Source organism: Primulina tabacum, chromosome 9 (assembly GCF_025594145.1).
Source record: "Primulina tabacum isolate GXHZ01 chromosome 9, ASM2559414v2, whole genome shotgun sequence".
In the NCBI taxonomy this organism is placed as follows: Eukaryota; Viridiplantae; Streptophyta; class Magnoliopsida; order Lamiales; family Gesneriaceae; genus Primulina; species Primulina tabacum.
This window is the reverse complement of record NC_134558.1, coordinates 22673372-22690487: the sequence shown is the minus strand read 5'-3', so window position 1 is coordinate 22690487 and position 17116 is coordinate 22673372. Positions and strand designations below refer to the sequence as shown.

The following is a 17116-nucleotide window of genomic DNA, read 5'->3' as shown; positions in this document are numbered from 1 at the left end:
CAGAGATTGCAGGCAATGAGTTGATCAATGACCATAGGCTTATATCCCAACAAAGTATCGATTTATATCGATGGGATATAGGTACAGAGACAGAGATACTATTTAGATATCAATTCATCAGAGAAAAGAGAAATATCATCGTTATTGTTATTCATGCTATGATATTTATGTTTCAGAGTTGATGGTATTTAATGTTTTCAAAGCCATGTTTTACAGAGTATGATATGTATACATTGCTATGTAAGAGTTCCACTTGCTGAGTTTTATACTCATTTCAGTTATTCATGTGATGCAGATAAGAGCGACGAACCAGGACGTTGATTGGAGCCGAGGTCATATGCATAGAAGATGGAAGGAAGAAGGCTATTTTGCTAGCATTTTGGACATGATCAGAAACGATATTTTGTATTTTGATGCTGCATTTGATTGATCATGCTTATACTTTTGATTGTAAATGATTTATGTCAAGAGAATTTTAAATCCTTCTTCCCTCTAAGTAAATTTTTAATTTTCCGTTGTGTTATTTTATAAAATCGGTCAGAGGTGTTACAGTGGGGAAGGAAGAAATCACTTTTAACGTCTTTAACGCTCTTAAGTACACACTGCACACTAATGATGGTTTTATAGTTGATTCATCGGATTCACTTGTGTGTCAATTTGTGCAGGATGCTATGAAGGACCTATTGGAAGCCACGCCCACCACTGAATTGAAGGGGGATGAACTTGATGAAGAGAAATCTGCAAGAGTGGAGTACTGTAATGCCAACCATCAATGGAAGAAGCCAGAAAGGATGAAATTGGAGGACATGGGGGATCGAAGAGATTTGACCACTCAGAAGTCAAGCGTTGAGGAACTGCCGACATGTGAGTTCAAACCACTGCCTCCACACCTGAAGTATGTGTACGTAGAGCGTAAAAAGCTAGCACCCAACAAGCGCATTACACCAAGAGAATTTAAAGAAGGCGAAGCGGTGCTCCTGCACAACTCCAAGTTGCGCTTATTTCCTGGCAAGCGCAAGTCAAGATGGACGGGCCCTTACAAGATCACCAAAGTATTCCCCTCGGGAGTATTAACTTTGCAAGATGGGAAAAATGAGCCGTTCACACTCCATGCTCAACGGCTGAAGCATTATTTGGGTGGTGCAGTGGAGCCACAAATTGGAGTCACTCGATTCCAAAACAGTCGGAGCTGAGAGGAATCGACAGTCAAGCTCTCGACTATAAATTGAGAACTACCCCTCTCTCCCTTATCTTGCATTTAATTCGATTTTATTATTTTCGATTTTTTTAGAGTTAGTCAGTCTTCTTATTTTAATGTTAGTTTTAGGCATCATCACCACTGGAGCACGATGAGGAGGAGTCTTGATCAGGGGAGTTCACTGTTTCCCCTTCTTTACATTTTTATTGTCTATTGCATTAATTTTTTTTTCTAATTGTTGCTGCATTCGTGCTTTATTTTGCATTTGTTTTTGTGTCCCCTTTCGTGTGTGCATGTTTGGGTTTCGGTTTTTTTTGTGCAATGGAAACATTGCACACCTTTAGTATGAGGGGGTCGTTTTTCGTAGTTGTCTTGCATGAGTGTCAGATGATGGTGAAACTAGTAAATTGGTAGCCAATGATGATTGTGGGATAAATGAACTGCATGTTGCTTAGTCTTATCACTCGTTATGAATCCCCAGGTGAATTGAAATCTTTTTATGCACACATAGTGGATTTTGATAGTGGTGTCGATGTCAGTTAAGTTCAAAATAATCTGTGAGGAGAACTGGAGAAACATAAGATGCGAGTAGAACTTGAATGAATTTCTGCTGAAATAAGTGACTGACCAGTAGCACGAACTCGTGTAGAAAATCAAACGTATACCTCAAATACCCTTCATCCCAATCGTGCATAGGACCTAAAAATTCATCCCTAGGTCAGATAAATGAACATACCCTATATCCCAAGCCTAGGGAGTACGCATGAGAAAACTATGCACCAAAAAAAAATATAAATAAATAAAGAAAAAGGGGAATGTAAGGTGTGGGGGAGCAAAAAGGGATGAAATCCTATCCCAAGGCTAAAAATATGGAGATGTAAGGCGTTGAGTAATGTCAGAGAAAAAATTCTGACAAGTGCATAGTGAAAATGATCTACGTACTCCCAATCTTTCTAAACCACTTGAGCACTTATGGCTATTAACTCCCTAAATTTTGTTGTTTAACTATGAAACTCTACCGCTTTATGTGTTTACTGGTTGGTCCCGAATAGAAACAGAACTCAGGAGAGAGAAACTTGCGTTGACTTGTCGATTCGGCGACCCACATGATTTGCGAATAATACTGTCTGAAACACAAGCGAGAAAAATCTACAGCACACACGACCATACTTTGGCGAAAAATACCGATGTTTTGTGATGTTTTAAAAGGGTATTAATGGATGTGTGTGTTGACTAATTGGATGTGGTTCACAAACCCGCTGAGGCAGGAGATGTCAGTTTGCTACTTTGCCATCAATCTAGTTATTTTAATACGTTCACTTTGTGTTTTTTTCATGTTTTAGTTATAGTCTGTAACCTACTTTGCTTGAGGGCAAGCAAAAGGTTAGTATGAGGGGGTTGATAGACGTGGTTTTTACATGTTTTATTGCATTAGTTTGTGTGTGTTTGCATTGGGCATGCGTACATTTCATTTACATTTTGTTCATTTTAGAGTAAAAAATTGCATTTGATCATGTCTCACTTGTTTGTGACAAATTTGCAGGAAAAATGACCGGAAAATCGAATCTGGAGCAAAGTGCGCAAGCCAAGAAGAAAATAGCAGAAAGGCTGGCGCCCGAGCGGTAGAAAATTATCGCCCGGGCGCGAGAGGTGAATAGCTAAGATGATGTCCAGAAAGTATGGCGCTCGGGCGGTAATTTTCTACCGCCCGGGCGCGAGATTTATCTTCCGAAGAGCCAACTCACAGAAGACTCGGCACTCGGGCGGTAATGTTCTACCGCCCGAGCGCGAATGCCGCATTCCTCAAGAAATATTACAGATGATGTGGCGCTCGAGCGGTAATTTTCTACTGCCCGAGCGCCACCTATTTTTGAAAAAAATATCTTTTCCGATTACTTGCCTTAGTCTTGGGATGTGGAGGATATGGAAAGGATTGGTGGACGTTTTTCATTCATTCAGACATATTGGAGCAGCCGCCACAAGCTTGAAGAGGGTTTTTGCGCTTGGATCGAAAATCCGAAGATTTCCGGGCGTCGTTCCTTGCATTTTCGTCGAGCCTAGTATTTCTAATCTTGTTTTTATCATTCAAACATTGTTTTGTTTATTTTAATTATGAATTCTACTAGCTAACTTCACATATTTGTTGGGATTTAAGGGGATCCTACCCCGAACTTTGATTTAAATTAATTCACATATCGATTTCCGATTTATTCTTGATTATACTATTGTTTTATCGTGTTGTTAGAGCGTAGCTAACTTTAACAACGTTTTTATATTGCGATTGAGTTCGAGAGAATAACTTGTGATAGGAACGAGTAGTATAATGCGTGGATCTACAATTTACATAGATATATGAAATTGGATACGCGCCGATAGTTATAGTCCTAAGGTCGAAAACTAGGGGATTTCATAGATCGACATGCAATTCGCTCTTGATAAATAATTAAAAACATTTAATTACTTCATTGAGTAGAATTAGTTTGGCATAGCTCGAGAGAGTGTGTTCAATTGAATAAAAAATCCTGTCGGAAGCATATAATCATTATCGAACGAATTAATTAATTAACGAGGGGTAGGTGAACCGACATTCGCAACAAATTAATTTCTCATTGAATTTTTAATCAACCATTTTAGATATTATATTCCATTAATCAATTCTTGAATAATCTTATTTGCATGTTTATTTGATCATAGTAGTAATAATCAATCAACCAATTTTTCGTTGCTAAAGATTTAATAACTGAAAATAATAATTGTCAAATACAGTCTTCAGTGGAACGATACTCGTACTCACGTACATTATACTATTAATTGACATCGTGCACTTGCGATTAATTTTGAGCATATAAAACCATATTTTTATTAAGGATTTCACAGTGCATGTTTTGCTCGATCAAGTAATCTATCCGAGAATCGCCTACAACCTAGCAGATCGAGATTTCAGTTGAGCCTTGACTTTACATCAGAATTTCAAGGAAAAAATACTGATGAAAGAAGATAATAGGCCATACTCTATTACCTATCAAATTTCATATGCTCTATCTAATACACATCATTCAGAATTGTTTATTAGAAATGATTTCATTGAAATACCTGAGATATTTGGAAAAGTTGCTCAGGCAATTTATCCAGAAAGAGTTGAGTTTCCATTAATTAAGGAAACAGATATCCAAATACAAGACAAGCCGATTCTACAAAGGAATCAAAGTCTTAGATTAAAATCAAGAAGACTATCTTTTCAAGGAGATAGAATTACAAGTTACAGGTGGAGAAAAGCACATGTCCAAGAAACTCAACAGGAGCCAAAAAGGTTTTGCTACAATAGGAAAGCTTAGATGCCCAGAAGGGTGGAAGGAAATAGAAATAATATTTGATATTACAAAACAAAGGAATCAATTTCCTTGTAATACCATATATTATTTAGAACAACCTATGATAGGAACTTACCAAGGAATGATTAAGATCGGAGAATTGGAAGTTCATATCAAAGGAATTCCAGGGAAAGAACCAGATCGATTGGTTCTTGTACTAGAGTTTCTCGAGGAACACAAATCTTGGAAATGACTAGAGTATAGAATGGAGTTTATGGCGGACGAAAGGATGCGGAAAATCCAATGACCACAAGCCATTCTCGATATACATTCCAATTGAAATGTTGTACGAACAATATAAGGCAAAATATTTTGCTGCTTATATTGATTCAGGTGCTGGAATCTGTACAGCAAAAAAAATAGTTTTTCCAAATAATTTGGAAGAAGAATTACAAAAGATTGCTGGAAGAGATATTTGCAGAAGAATCTTATTCTTATGTAAGGGGATTAAGATGAAAAAAATTGTGATCGGAAGTGCTGGACAAACACCTTTGTATAAGGTAAAAACACCACCGATTTATTTTCATGATACAGGAGCTGACATTTTGTTAGGAAATAATTTCTTACAAATGTTTAATTCCTATACGCAAGAAAATGAGACTAGAAGATTAGTGTTCACTACACCATGTAATCATAAAATCATAGTCTAGAGACTAAGAGATGCATTTTACAGAAAATTGTCGATCCAGTTTCGCAGCAAGCGTGGTGATGAAGGAAAACTTCTGAAAACCAAAAATGAAGGATTCTAGACAGTTTGGAGAAACAATGCTCCAACTAAAAGCAGATAAAGAGCTTCAACCTGAAGAAATATAATGCCTTAAGATAGCTCTACATAAGAATGATGTAGAGTTTGAATCTAAGGTATAATTGGAAGATGTCAAGAAAAAGATCAAAGAAAATTACAATGAAGATCCCTTGGCATGGTGGGACAAAAATCAACTCAAAGTTTGCCTTAAAATTAAGGAAGACAAAGAGTATGAATTTGTCCGTTGCAGGCGTATTCAAATGAATATAATTGATCAAAGGGATATGCAGATTATAATCAAGGAACATTTGGACCTTGGTTTGATCAAAGCAGAAATTTCACGATACAATAGTCCATGATTCCTGGAGTTCGATGGGTATTTTATACCTAGCAGAGAACATCTAATCAGTTGCATACGCAATGCAAAGATATTCTCTAAATTCGATTGTAAGTCTGGTTTTTATCATATTCGAATGCATGAAGAAAGCAAGAAGTTCACAGCTTTCTCCACTCCACAAGGACACTATATCTGGGAAATATTACCAATTGGATTGGCTAATTCACTTCAGATATTTCAAAGGAAAATTGTATAATCTATTTAAAGATTATTTCAAATTTATGTTTGTTTATATTGATGATGTGTTAATCGCATCTAAAAATATAGAAGAGCATATTAAACATTTAGAGATTTTCTCTGATGTTTGTAAAAAAGAAGGGCTGGTTCTATCAGAAAAGAAAGCAGTAGTTGCCACAAGAAAAATCGAATTTCTAGGAATAGAAATCGATGAGTCTGGAATAATTTTGCAGGATCATATAGTAGAAAAGGTGCAAAATTTTCCAAACGAACTAAAAGAAAATAAACAACTTCAAAGTTTTTAAGAGTTGTTAATTTTGCTGGGATGTTTATTAGTAACCTAGCAAAATACAGGAAAGTGTTCAGTAGATTACTGAAAAAAGATGCGAAATTTATATGGACAAAAGAACATACACAGAAACTTAGTCAACTAAAGGAGATTTGTAAAAATCTTCCAAAAATGGCAATTCCTCATGATGAAGATAATCTAGTATTATATAGGGATGTCAGTGATCATTGGTGGGCAGAAGTCTTAACAAAGCTCACTCCAGATGGAGAACAGCCATGCAGGTATTGCAGTGGACTATTCTCAGATGTAGAAGTCATAAGATGACATATCAATGAAAATGAATTCTATGCAGTAAAGAGGGCTTTTGAAAAATGGTCATTATTCTTACTCGCAAAGAAATTCACTTTAAAAGTTGATAATACACAAGTAAAAGCTTTCTTAAGGAATATAATTGAGTCTAAACTTGAAAAGGCCAGATTATTAAGATGGCAAGCACTATGTCAGAATTATATTTTTGATATTGTGATAATAAAATCTCATGAAAATATTCTTGCAGATTTTTTAACAAGGGATGGACAACGGTGATATCGATGCAATCATCAAGATACAGAGGCATTTGAAAGAACACCTTGAAATGCTTCAAAACGAGTTTAACAAGCTGGTCTTAAACGCAGAAGTTGCGGGAAGACTACAACAAGCCGATAAGAGAATTGTCTCTGACCGAATTACAGGATGTTTAAAGGCTTATACTCAGTTATGGTCTGTAATGCAAAGGCCTATCCTCCAAGGTATTGAGAAGCCATTGGTTTCCCAAATGGAGAATTTTCGAGTACAGGACTCTATACCTGAAGCAGGGGATTCAAATACCCCTAGCACAAGTGTTCAGTCGGGATCATCTCCAAATGAGTCGGCTAAAACAAAAATTGAGGCTCCAGATCCTTATCTCGAGTTCTCAAGTCAATCCTTCACCTCGGGATTGAAGAGGGAAAGATCAACCTTAGACCGAATACTGAGAAGGGTAAATCTAAGGTTGTTACTAATGAAGCTACAATTTCTCCATTACAGGTGTACCAACAAAATTGGGAGAAATTGAAAACAAGAGTAGGCATTAACCCAGCTACTATCAGGGTTGATGTTGCAGGAAAATATCCTAGGGTATGGATGAAACCAAATTCATATCCAAATGAGGTCAAAGCTTGGTATGAATTCGGGGCTCTTGCCTCAGTTTATACCACATCATCAAGCTTCCCAGAAATTTCAGGTCTACCAAAATGGATCCAGGAAACTGTTCATGAAACTTGGGCAAATAACGATTATTTGTTCAGAGGAGATATTCTGGAGCTATACTTTTTCAGCACAGCACCAGAACCAGTAGGAAAAGGCTCTCATGAAGCATTTCATTTTATCAAGCTAAGGAGGCCAGATACAAATGTTCAGAAATTTATCAAGGATCCTCCTTCAGAAGAAACACCCCTTGTTGCTTCAATAATTGAAGATGAAATTTCCAACAGAAGAGCATGAGGTCTATGGGTTTGTCTTACTGAGATGGACAAAGTCAAGTTTTCATTTAAATTTTATCATAATTCGGTAAACTGATCATTCCTGTTAATTACTATGACAGGAAAAACCACAAGTTTTGCAGAAGATTTATTCGAAAAGAAAAAAGAAATCTTCTGTGGAATAGCAAGCTGTCGGGGAGTAAAGAAACTCGTCGGAAATTCTGCAATATGAATCATGTGGGAAGATGGTCAGAACAGATCTGCCCAGAGTGCCCGAATAAAAAAAAGACAGAATTCGGCAAGGGCTTCAGACCTCGATCAGACAGGAAGCATCTTGCTGAGATAGGACCAGGTGGTGAAGGACCACAACCACGTTTTTCTCGGTGAAATCAAAAGTTTAAGATTTCTCGACAAAAATAAGTGGACATGTGAACCTAATCACTTTTTCTTGGGGATAACAAAAGCAAAAGATTCACCGACAAAAGATAGTGGGCATGTGACTCACCCACTAAATGAACAAAGAAAATTGAACCCAATTACAACTATAAATAGAGTAAATGAGAACCAGTAAAAATACACAAGAACAGAGTCGAAACCTGAAGAAAAATGTATTATACATATTTAAAGGTTTCTAAAAGGTGCATCGAGAGAATAAGAAAGCAGCCGATGAATACTAAAGATCTCTACAAACTGTTAAAAGAAGAAAAGAATGAGATCTCAGCTGATATAATACTAACACATATCTACTGGTTATGTCAGGAGATAAGGTCAGAAGAACGAGCTGTTTCTAGATTAATAATCTAGGAAGAAGACAATTAAAGTAGAGAGACCACTCAACCCACTCAAGAGATAATGCCAACCACAGCTGGAAGGCATTAAAGAAAAGTTATGCCAAAAATTGAAGTCCGGGATTCAAATCCGCAAATTACTTCTATAAATAAGATGGCAGAGGAAAGATGAAGACATCACTCAACTTCTTCGTTTTTCTTCAAAATATTTATAATAATTTCTTTCAACTTTATGTGTGCTGTAAGTTCAGCTACTATTAGTAGCTCAACAAGTTTCTCATCTTCTACAGGAGGTTACTATGTAATAATATTTTTTTATGTTTGAATAAAAGAACCAAGGCTTTTGCACCTCTCATGTATGAGTTTCAGATTGAACTATTTTACTATACACTCTGAGGTAGGAAACGAAACAGGGTTGTGCTAAGTGCTATTGAAAGAATCTGCATCAGGAACCATCTGTTGCGACTGCGTGGTTAGACTGTGAGGAGCAGTCTGTAAAACCCGGTGGATATAACCCGACGGAATTCAGGTCAAAGAGGTAAATAGTTCAATTTATTATACGGAAGCATGATGGGCCTTTTATGTATATAAAAAAAATTGATCATTTGAGAATGGTATATAGACTGGAAACCTTGCGTAACTGCATGTCTAGGGGCTATATGCTTTCAAGAACAGACTCGATAGGTATAACAATGTGAAAGATCGTTTGCTGAGCATCTTTCGGATGCTTCAAACAAAATATTCTCCAATCAGCTGCAATAGCTCGTGTTCCAAGAATATTAACACCGATGAATTAAATCGAGTTTGGTTAAAAACCAAGCGGAAGAAACTCAAAGTAATCCTTCGTGAAGAAAACTGTTATATTAGAAAACGTTTTAACTTATGTAAACTGAATAACCAAAAAAGGGTGGATTAGTTTTTGCATTCATCAGTTCAGTTATGGTCAACTGAACTGACGGATACTCTAACTGATCCAAACAGTTTGAAAACAATAGTCAATCAGTTAAATACACAAGATATGTTTATGGATGTTCGGAGACTTCAACTGCTCCTACGTCACCCCTTCTATCGCCTCGGGTAGGATCCACTAGAAGATTTTGATTTATACAATTCTTTGAACAAACCCATTCAGCTAGGACTTACTCTACTGCCTAAACTGAACTCCTAGCTACGACTGAAGGCAGCACCTTCCAGTCAACACTTCTTTAACGTCTATGTGTCAAAGACTACATACACAAGTTTAACATCTTTGTGCAAGACTGTATTTGAGTGGTTGAGAGAATTTGTGTGTAAGAACTGAATAAGAATGTTCTCACACACTGAGGGAAAATGACTTCTAAACTAAGCAGATAACACGTTAAAGTGTCCCTCTGGGCTGAATACTTCTGAAAGCAGCTGTGCAATGTGTGTGCCCTTTCTTCTCTCTCTTGAAGAATCTTTTTGTATTGAATCTCGTTCTTTTTTTCAGCTTCTTCTTGTGGTATATGTTTCTATATATGAGTCTTTTCTGATCTTCTCTTTATATAGGCGGGAAAACTAAACGTACAGTGAGACTCATTTATTGTATCTGTTGCATCTTGAATTCGTTTTTTGGACTTTATGACTCGACTTTTCGACTGCCCTTCTGAAACATTTTGTCTTTAATGCTCTGTTGCAACGTCCATTATTGTCCTTGAATTGGACAACGGCTTTGTACCTTCACGTACAGCTGGATTCAACTGAAAGAGTTTGTCTTCATCCATAATTGAAAGATTCTGACTGATGCTTCAAACTGGTCAGCCGAACTGATCTTCAGTTGGGCTGGTGAAATCAGTTGACTCGTCAGTTGAACTGATTTCATTCTTGTCCAGTTGGACTGATCAGCTGGGTTTCTTCATCAGTTGAACACTCCTTCGACTGGCCAGGCTTCTGAGGTTCTCCTGCTGAACCACCTATCAACTGGACAATCAGCTGTACTACTCAATTGACGTAACAGTTAAACTGATTCAGTTTGTGCGATCAGTTGGGTCTTCAGTTTGCGATGTAAACAGCTCGTGAGTGAACCTTGATGCTGCCCACTAAGGTAGATTATTAGTAACATAATTAACAAATTTTGTTATCATCAAAATCAAGATTGCTAACTTGAAAAGTTCCAACACAATGTCACGTACCGAAATAATAAGAATTAAGGATTTTTTTGAAAATTTTGGAAAAATGAGGAGTTAAAACAAAGATTTAGAGGGATAGGGAGTAAGGAGAAAATTGAGTTTGAAAAAAAGAGAGTAATTTCAAATTCCGTTAATCTATACCAAACAATCCCTTAAACTAATGGCAATCCTGGTTGAACTGATTTGCACGAGTCTCATATAAATAAGCATGCCATTATATTATTTTATACAAATCCAAATTTCCTGTCGTAACTTTCTGGGGACTAGTACACCGATGCCCGCGTTGCGTGCTTGTATAATATTTTTTGTAATTCATTTGATTTATATTTAAATGAGGATCAAAATATAATTATAAGAAATAATGAGGGACTACACTATAATTTTGATATATAAATTTAAAAAAAAATGAAAAAGAAAGAATAAAAAATGATTTCAATAAGAATTGAACCTAAAAAACCTAAACCTAAAGAAACAATGATTCTATCCGCTGAACTACATATGACTTGCATTAAAAAAATTTTAAATATTTTATAAATATATATAATTATTAAAATAGATAATAATATCAATAAATCGAGGAAATGGACGAAGCTTCCCCTTTTCCGCCTCTTTAACCCTAGATCCTGCACTGAAAATTTTGAAATCGTGAAGAAATTAAAGATTTTTACGAACCAGTCGCAGTCTTAGATTCAATCCCTGCCTATTCGAATCCAGGTGTTAAAAAATTATGTTCATCTATATCATCATAGGACGTGATCCGGAATGATCTGTGAAACTAGGGCTTATGTGAATCAGCTAGCTTTTCTTGTTATTTTTATAGTTAGATCATTTGTTGGTGATGGCGGCGGAAGCAACGACAATGCCTGCGGCGGCCCCTGTCTCTGCTCAAGTTGTAAGAGCTCTTATTATACGTTTATGTTCTTATTTACTTTTTCTCTTTTTTATTCACGGTTCGAATCTTCGGTTCTCTGATTTGGGTGGACTCTGTTGGGATGATAGGTCGCGAACGCATTCGTGCAGCAGTATTATTACATACTGCATCAGTCTCCAGAGCTAGTACATCGCTTTTATCAGGATATCAGCAAGCTTGGTCGTCCCGAGACTGATGGATCCTTGAGCATAACCACCACCATGCAAGTAATATTTTGATCTTTCTTTAATTCTGTGTAAAGGATCATAAATTATAATTGTATTTCCGTACTTAAAGTTGATTGAGTTCAGTAATAGCAGTGTGGTTATGGATAGGCTAATTATGACTAGATATACTTAAAAATTCAACTTGTTGTTTGAATTTCTTCGGTGTTTAATGTATTGATACTTTGAAGATTGGGAATGTGGAGCGAGAAAGATACTAAGTGTCGGTTGAGTTTTTCATCTTTAAAAAGGTTTCTCTCTTTCACTCTTTTTGTGTGTGGTATGATATGCAGGCCATCAGTGAGAAGATTGTGTCACTCAACTATAAGAATTCCAGAGCAGAGATCAAGTCTGTGGATGCACAAGAATCCTATAATGGTGGATTTCTTGTTCTTGTGACTGGATATCTAACAGGGAAGGACCACTTAGTTCATAATTTTACTCAGTCTTTCTTCCTTGCTCCACAAGATGTGGGATACTTTGTTTTAAACGACATGTTCCGCTATTTGAACGACGTACCTGTTACCCCAGTTGTTGTCAACGATATTATGCGGCTTATGCCCATTGCTCCTGATCCAAGTAATTAAAATATCATTTGGTGTTTGGTTTCCTGGTTGTTATCATCGTGGTTTGCAATTTGATGTTTTGTTTACCCTTTGGTTTGCAGTGTCTGCTCCTGTCCTCGAGAATCATGTTTCTGAGCAGATCACTTCACCTGTGGAGGAAGTTATTTCTGGAGAAGTTCAAAACCCTACAGAGAATGGACATGTGGAAACTGTTGAAAAAGAAGTCCCTGTCGTGGAGGTGGTTGATGAAGTACCAGATGATTCACGGATGGTGGTTGAGTCTAGTGCCAAAATCGAAGAAATACCTAAGAAGTCTTATGCTTCCATTGTAAGTGGTGGAAAATCTCACACACTTTGGACTTGTATGGTTAGTAGGAGCTTTCTTTTCGACCATTTAATTGTCTAAACCAAAACCTTTCATGTCACTATTTCAGGTTAGTCATCTTAAGAAAAGTGCTGCAGCTTTATCACCCCCTCATGCTACTACAAAAGCTCCACCTAAAAATATGGATCAATTGAAACCCTCTTCTACCATTGCCACTGATGGATCAGTTTCTAGTTCAGAAGCTGTTGATAATGGAACTATACCAGAGAGTGAAGGCATGATATTGCGAATATCTATTGTCTGTCTTATTTCAGTCAGAAGACACATGTCTTTGGTTGAAATTTAGTTACTTTTGTTGGTATGTCTCATCATTTGTATTTTGCTATTTATGCAGCTGATGGATATTCAATTTATGTAAAGAGGCTTCCTATGAGTGCCACTGTTGGCATGCTCAAGGAACAATTCAAGAAGTTTGGGACTATAAAGAGTGATGGCATTCAAGTCAGAAGTCACAAGGTCAGTTAAAATTTCATAAAAGTTGTATCTTAGTTAATAGAGAAATAAAACACTGATTTTTCTGTTCTTGGACTTCTGTTACTAATTTACAATGAAATGTGCTATTGTATTTTTGCTGCAGCAACAGGGATTTTGTTTTGGCTTTGTGGAGTTTGAGGAGGCAAGTGCAGCACAGGAAGCTCTTGAGGTATGTGGCATTCTATTTTTGGATGGAGTTTATTTTGTTACATCAGAAATTGGTCGTCCTTTTTGGTTTATCTATGGATTCATAGTAATTTCATACTTAATTTGAGAATGAAATGGTGAATGTGATTATTAAGGAAATGACGTTTCTGTTATTGGGGCATAACAGATCAACTTTTTTTTCTCTTAAATTAACAAATATTGTCGGTGGGTTAGAATGGGCCTCTGAAACCTGTTTCAATTAATCATAAGTCTTACATTTGCTTATTTTTGTTCTATTTTTGTTCTGTTGACACCTATATTATGTGACATTGCATACAGTAGTTCTAAATAAAGATTTAGCAATCTACCGTGTTAATTGCTTTATTTTGTCATTGGCTGAATGGTTTCAAATGCCTGTAAGAGTGTTGTAACCTTGATAGAAGTTCATTGTAGCCATGAGCAGCATTATGTGTCTTGGGCGTTTTGAGTGCACATTTTTACATAGATGCCGACTGCCATTTGGTATTAAATTATTCCCTCCACGTGTTAAAATGCTTAGATGTCTGAGATATACCAAGCTGAACGAGAAATTTATTAACTTTCTTTATGTTTTCCTTTTATTGTGAAGACTTGTTTATTGCATCTATTCAGGGTGATAAATGTATGATGTAGCAACCACCAAATTATCATCTTCATGGTTATCCAGAAATCCATAGTTTATACACCAAGGCTAGAAGTTCTAGGCAACATAGTTTTCAATCAAAAATGGTGTCTTGCTTTTAAACAAATTTCGACATGTTGCTGGTAGAATTATATAATGTCCATCATGAGTTTTTAGTCCTTTGTCATAGCTGCCTAGCATTGTACAAAATTTACTTATATTGCCTTTTAATTGGATTCTTATCCTAGTATTCCGCATTTGCTCTTTATTTTTCACCTCGTCTTGATGATTCAGGCTTCTCCAGTATTAATTGGTGGGCGCCAAGCCTTTGTCGAGGAAAAGAGGTCCACAACAAATTCACGAGGTTAGTGGACTCTGTTAGATTCCATAAAATTATGATGTAAGGGAGCCTTTATCGATGCAAATTGACATAGTAGAGCTTACACAAGAAATTCCGCCATGCAAGTTAAACTATATGCTGCTTATATCTGATGTGCTCAAATTAGATGATTCTTTCACTTCATGCCAGTTTTGTTGAATTTGTTTAGCTTATTTTGTTTTTAACACATCAAATCTTATATTTTGGTTATCATGCATGAATATCTTCTTTCATGCGTTATATATTTTATTGTTGGGTGTAATAGGGAATAACAGTGGAAGATTTCAATCTGGAAGGGGTTCTGGATTCAGAAATGAGGGAAGTAGAGGGCGTGGAAATTACGTTGGTGGCAGGGGTTACAGCAGGGTTGAATTTAATGGAAGAAATGAGTTTGTCAACAGGGGTACTTATCGAGGAGGATCTTCAAATCGCGATGGATACCAGAGACCTGAGAACATGAATAGCCATGGAGGCCGCGTGAACCAAGCGGTTGTTATGGCTGATGGCAGTGCAAAACACATGGTGCGTCCAGTTTCTGCTACTGCTTGAGGAGTTTTCTTGAAATTCGGTATTTGATGCCATTAAAAATCTTTAGGATAGTCTCCTAGCGGAACTGTAGCGGAACTGCTAAATTTTCATTTGTCCTGGGCACGAATCAGTTCGCATTTCCCCCAATTTTGGTTATATTTTTGAGTAATTGATGATATCAAGTAGTTTATTTATTTTTTTCCTAAATCGTATTAGGCTGGTGACAATGTTGTAGTTGGACGAACTGAAGAACCTCGAGTATAACGTCTCAAGTCTTGAAATGTCAATAGTTCGTGGCTCGAGATAATCTTTACACATTATGTTAGTTAACATACCCTAAATCATACACGAAGAATTTGGATGTACATAAAATAATACACTAAGATATATATATAATCGAGGATGGTCGATGAAAAGTATCCTCGGTGAAAATACACTTCGATTTTCTTCCATATCTACAAGATCATATTCTATTTGTAACCAAACTTTGCATTAAAGTTATATTTCAGGATAAGAAGGATGATTTTATTTTTTATTTTTTGAAATGTTAATTTACAGTATTATTTTATTAATTTTTTTATATTCAGTTATTCATGAAAGTGCTGACTTTGTATAGAAAAATGATGAATCGACGCCGAAAAATATGAATGAAGTGATCTAGACGGATATGTAAAAAATGCATGTAATTACTCCATAAAAAATGACTAAAATAAAAAAAATAATGTAAGTTAGTTGACTCAAACTATTAATTGATCTATAATATAACAAAAATTGTAAAAATTTTATGAAGAAAATATAATTTTCCACTAAATTTACCGTTATTATTCTTGTTTACAATTGCTATCTATATCTAAGAGTGCAATTCTGATTATCATTAATTCACCCTTTCCTGGGACAATAATTAATTCACACTTTGGGAAAATTACATTTGCTGCCGGGAAACAACAATTCATTACATTTCTTATGTTGTAAATTAACATATAGGATGACGATCTGAGATTTTGATAGGATCGGTGGAAGTGTTTAGAGGGTGTTGAATAAACATTAACAAATTTCTTAACTTCAAAATCCCATTCGCTCCCCTAGCTTTCGTCTCTCAGTGTCATTGTCGGCCCAGCAGAGTACTTTCGCCGTTGAATTCAGTATGGTTAGAAACTGAATTTGGTATTTTCGATATCAATGTCAGTTGACTAACAAAAATACGTATGAAAAGGATCCAAACTGACATATTAGAACAATCCAAAAATAGTTTGACTAGATAAACTGAATTGTAAATAGACATAAGTTAGTTTCTAGATGTTCGGAGAACTCAAACTCCTACGTCACCTCTTCTTCCTTTTGGGAAGGCTCACACTGAAAGATTTTGATAATTACAAGCAATTTCCAAAAACCCAGTACAATTTGGACTTAACACTGCCAAAACTGAAACTCCTAATTTACTCGGTTGAATTATGAAATAATATACAAACTGTTCTCGAATACAATGAATTACAATGAATTCCTAGCATTTAATGATCATCAATGATCAGATTAAAGTGAGCTTGAGTGTATGATCATTTTTTCTGGAACTTGTAAGCTTAAAACAAATAAATTTTGTAAGTATATAAATGTTGTTCTTGTAACCAAGTGTCTTTTTAACATATCTTTTTTTCTGCTCAATTGATCTTCATCTCTATTTATACACTTCAAACTGCAAAGATCATAACCTTAAAAAATGGATACATTGATGTGTCTTTTGTCCAGGTCATCATTGTCTGACATCCATACAAGATGTAGTGCAGTTGACTTTGGCTGTGTCAACAACATATGAAAAAACTTATCCAATAATCAATTTAGTCATTTGGTGTAAACTGATGTCCTTGAGAATGAATGATGATTTTAAATTGATAACTTGATTCGGTTTTGATAACAATCAGTTTTGCTTCACTAGTCCAGTTTAAGTAAATCACTTTAGCTTGAGGACATAGTCATTTCTGTTTGGTTCGAATGACTCAGATAGTCTAGTTCAGTTTAGCTATACTTGATGCTCCAAATCGTACTATATTCTGCTCAAATAAGTTACGTTAGCTCAAATTATTAAAAATCAAACACACTAAACAGCATGAATGAACAAAATTAATCATTGATAAAACATTCGATTCATCTAATTTTTTTTAAAAAAATCGATGTCCCAAACACAATAAATGATTAAAGAAATATATTGAAGATTTTTAAATTTAAAAATAGGTTAA

At 35.8% G+C, this 17116-nt stretch overlaps 1 protein-coding gene across 1 annotated transcript; it reads left to right on the top strand.

The window, feature by feature from the left end:
• Window positions 1-11183: 11183 nt before the first annotated feature.
• LOC142554994 (nuclear transport factor 2-like) lies at window positions 11184-15061 on the top strand. The gene is made up of 10 exons (XM_075665621.1): window positions 11184-11325; window positions 11432-11503; window positions 11611-11748; window positions 12039-12324; window positions 12413-12639; window positions 12746-12911; window positions 13031-13152; window positions 13274-13339; window positions 14273-14342; window positions 14623-15061. The coding sequence occupies exons 2-10, from the start codon at window positions 11450-11452 to the stop codon at window positions 14904-14906; spliced, it is 1413 nt and encodes a 470-aa protein (XP_075521736.1). The 5' UTR covers window positions 11184-11325; window positions 11432-11449; the 3' UTR covers window positions 14907-15061.
• Window positions 15062-17116: the final 2055 nt, after the last annotated feature.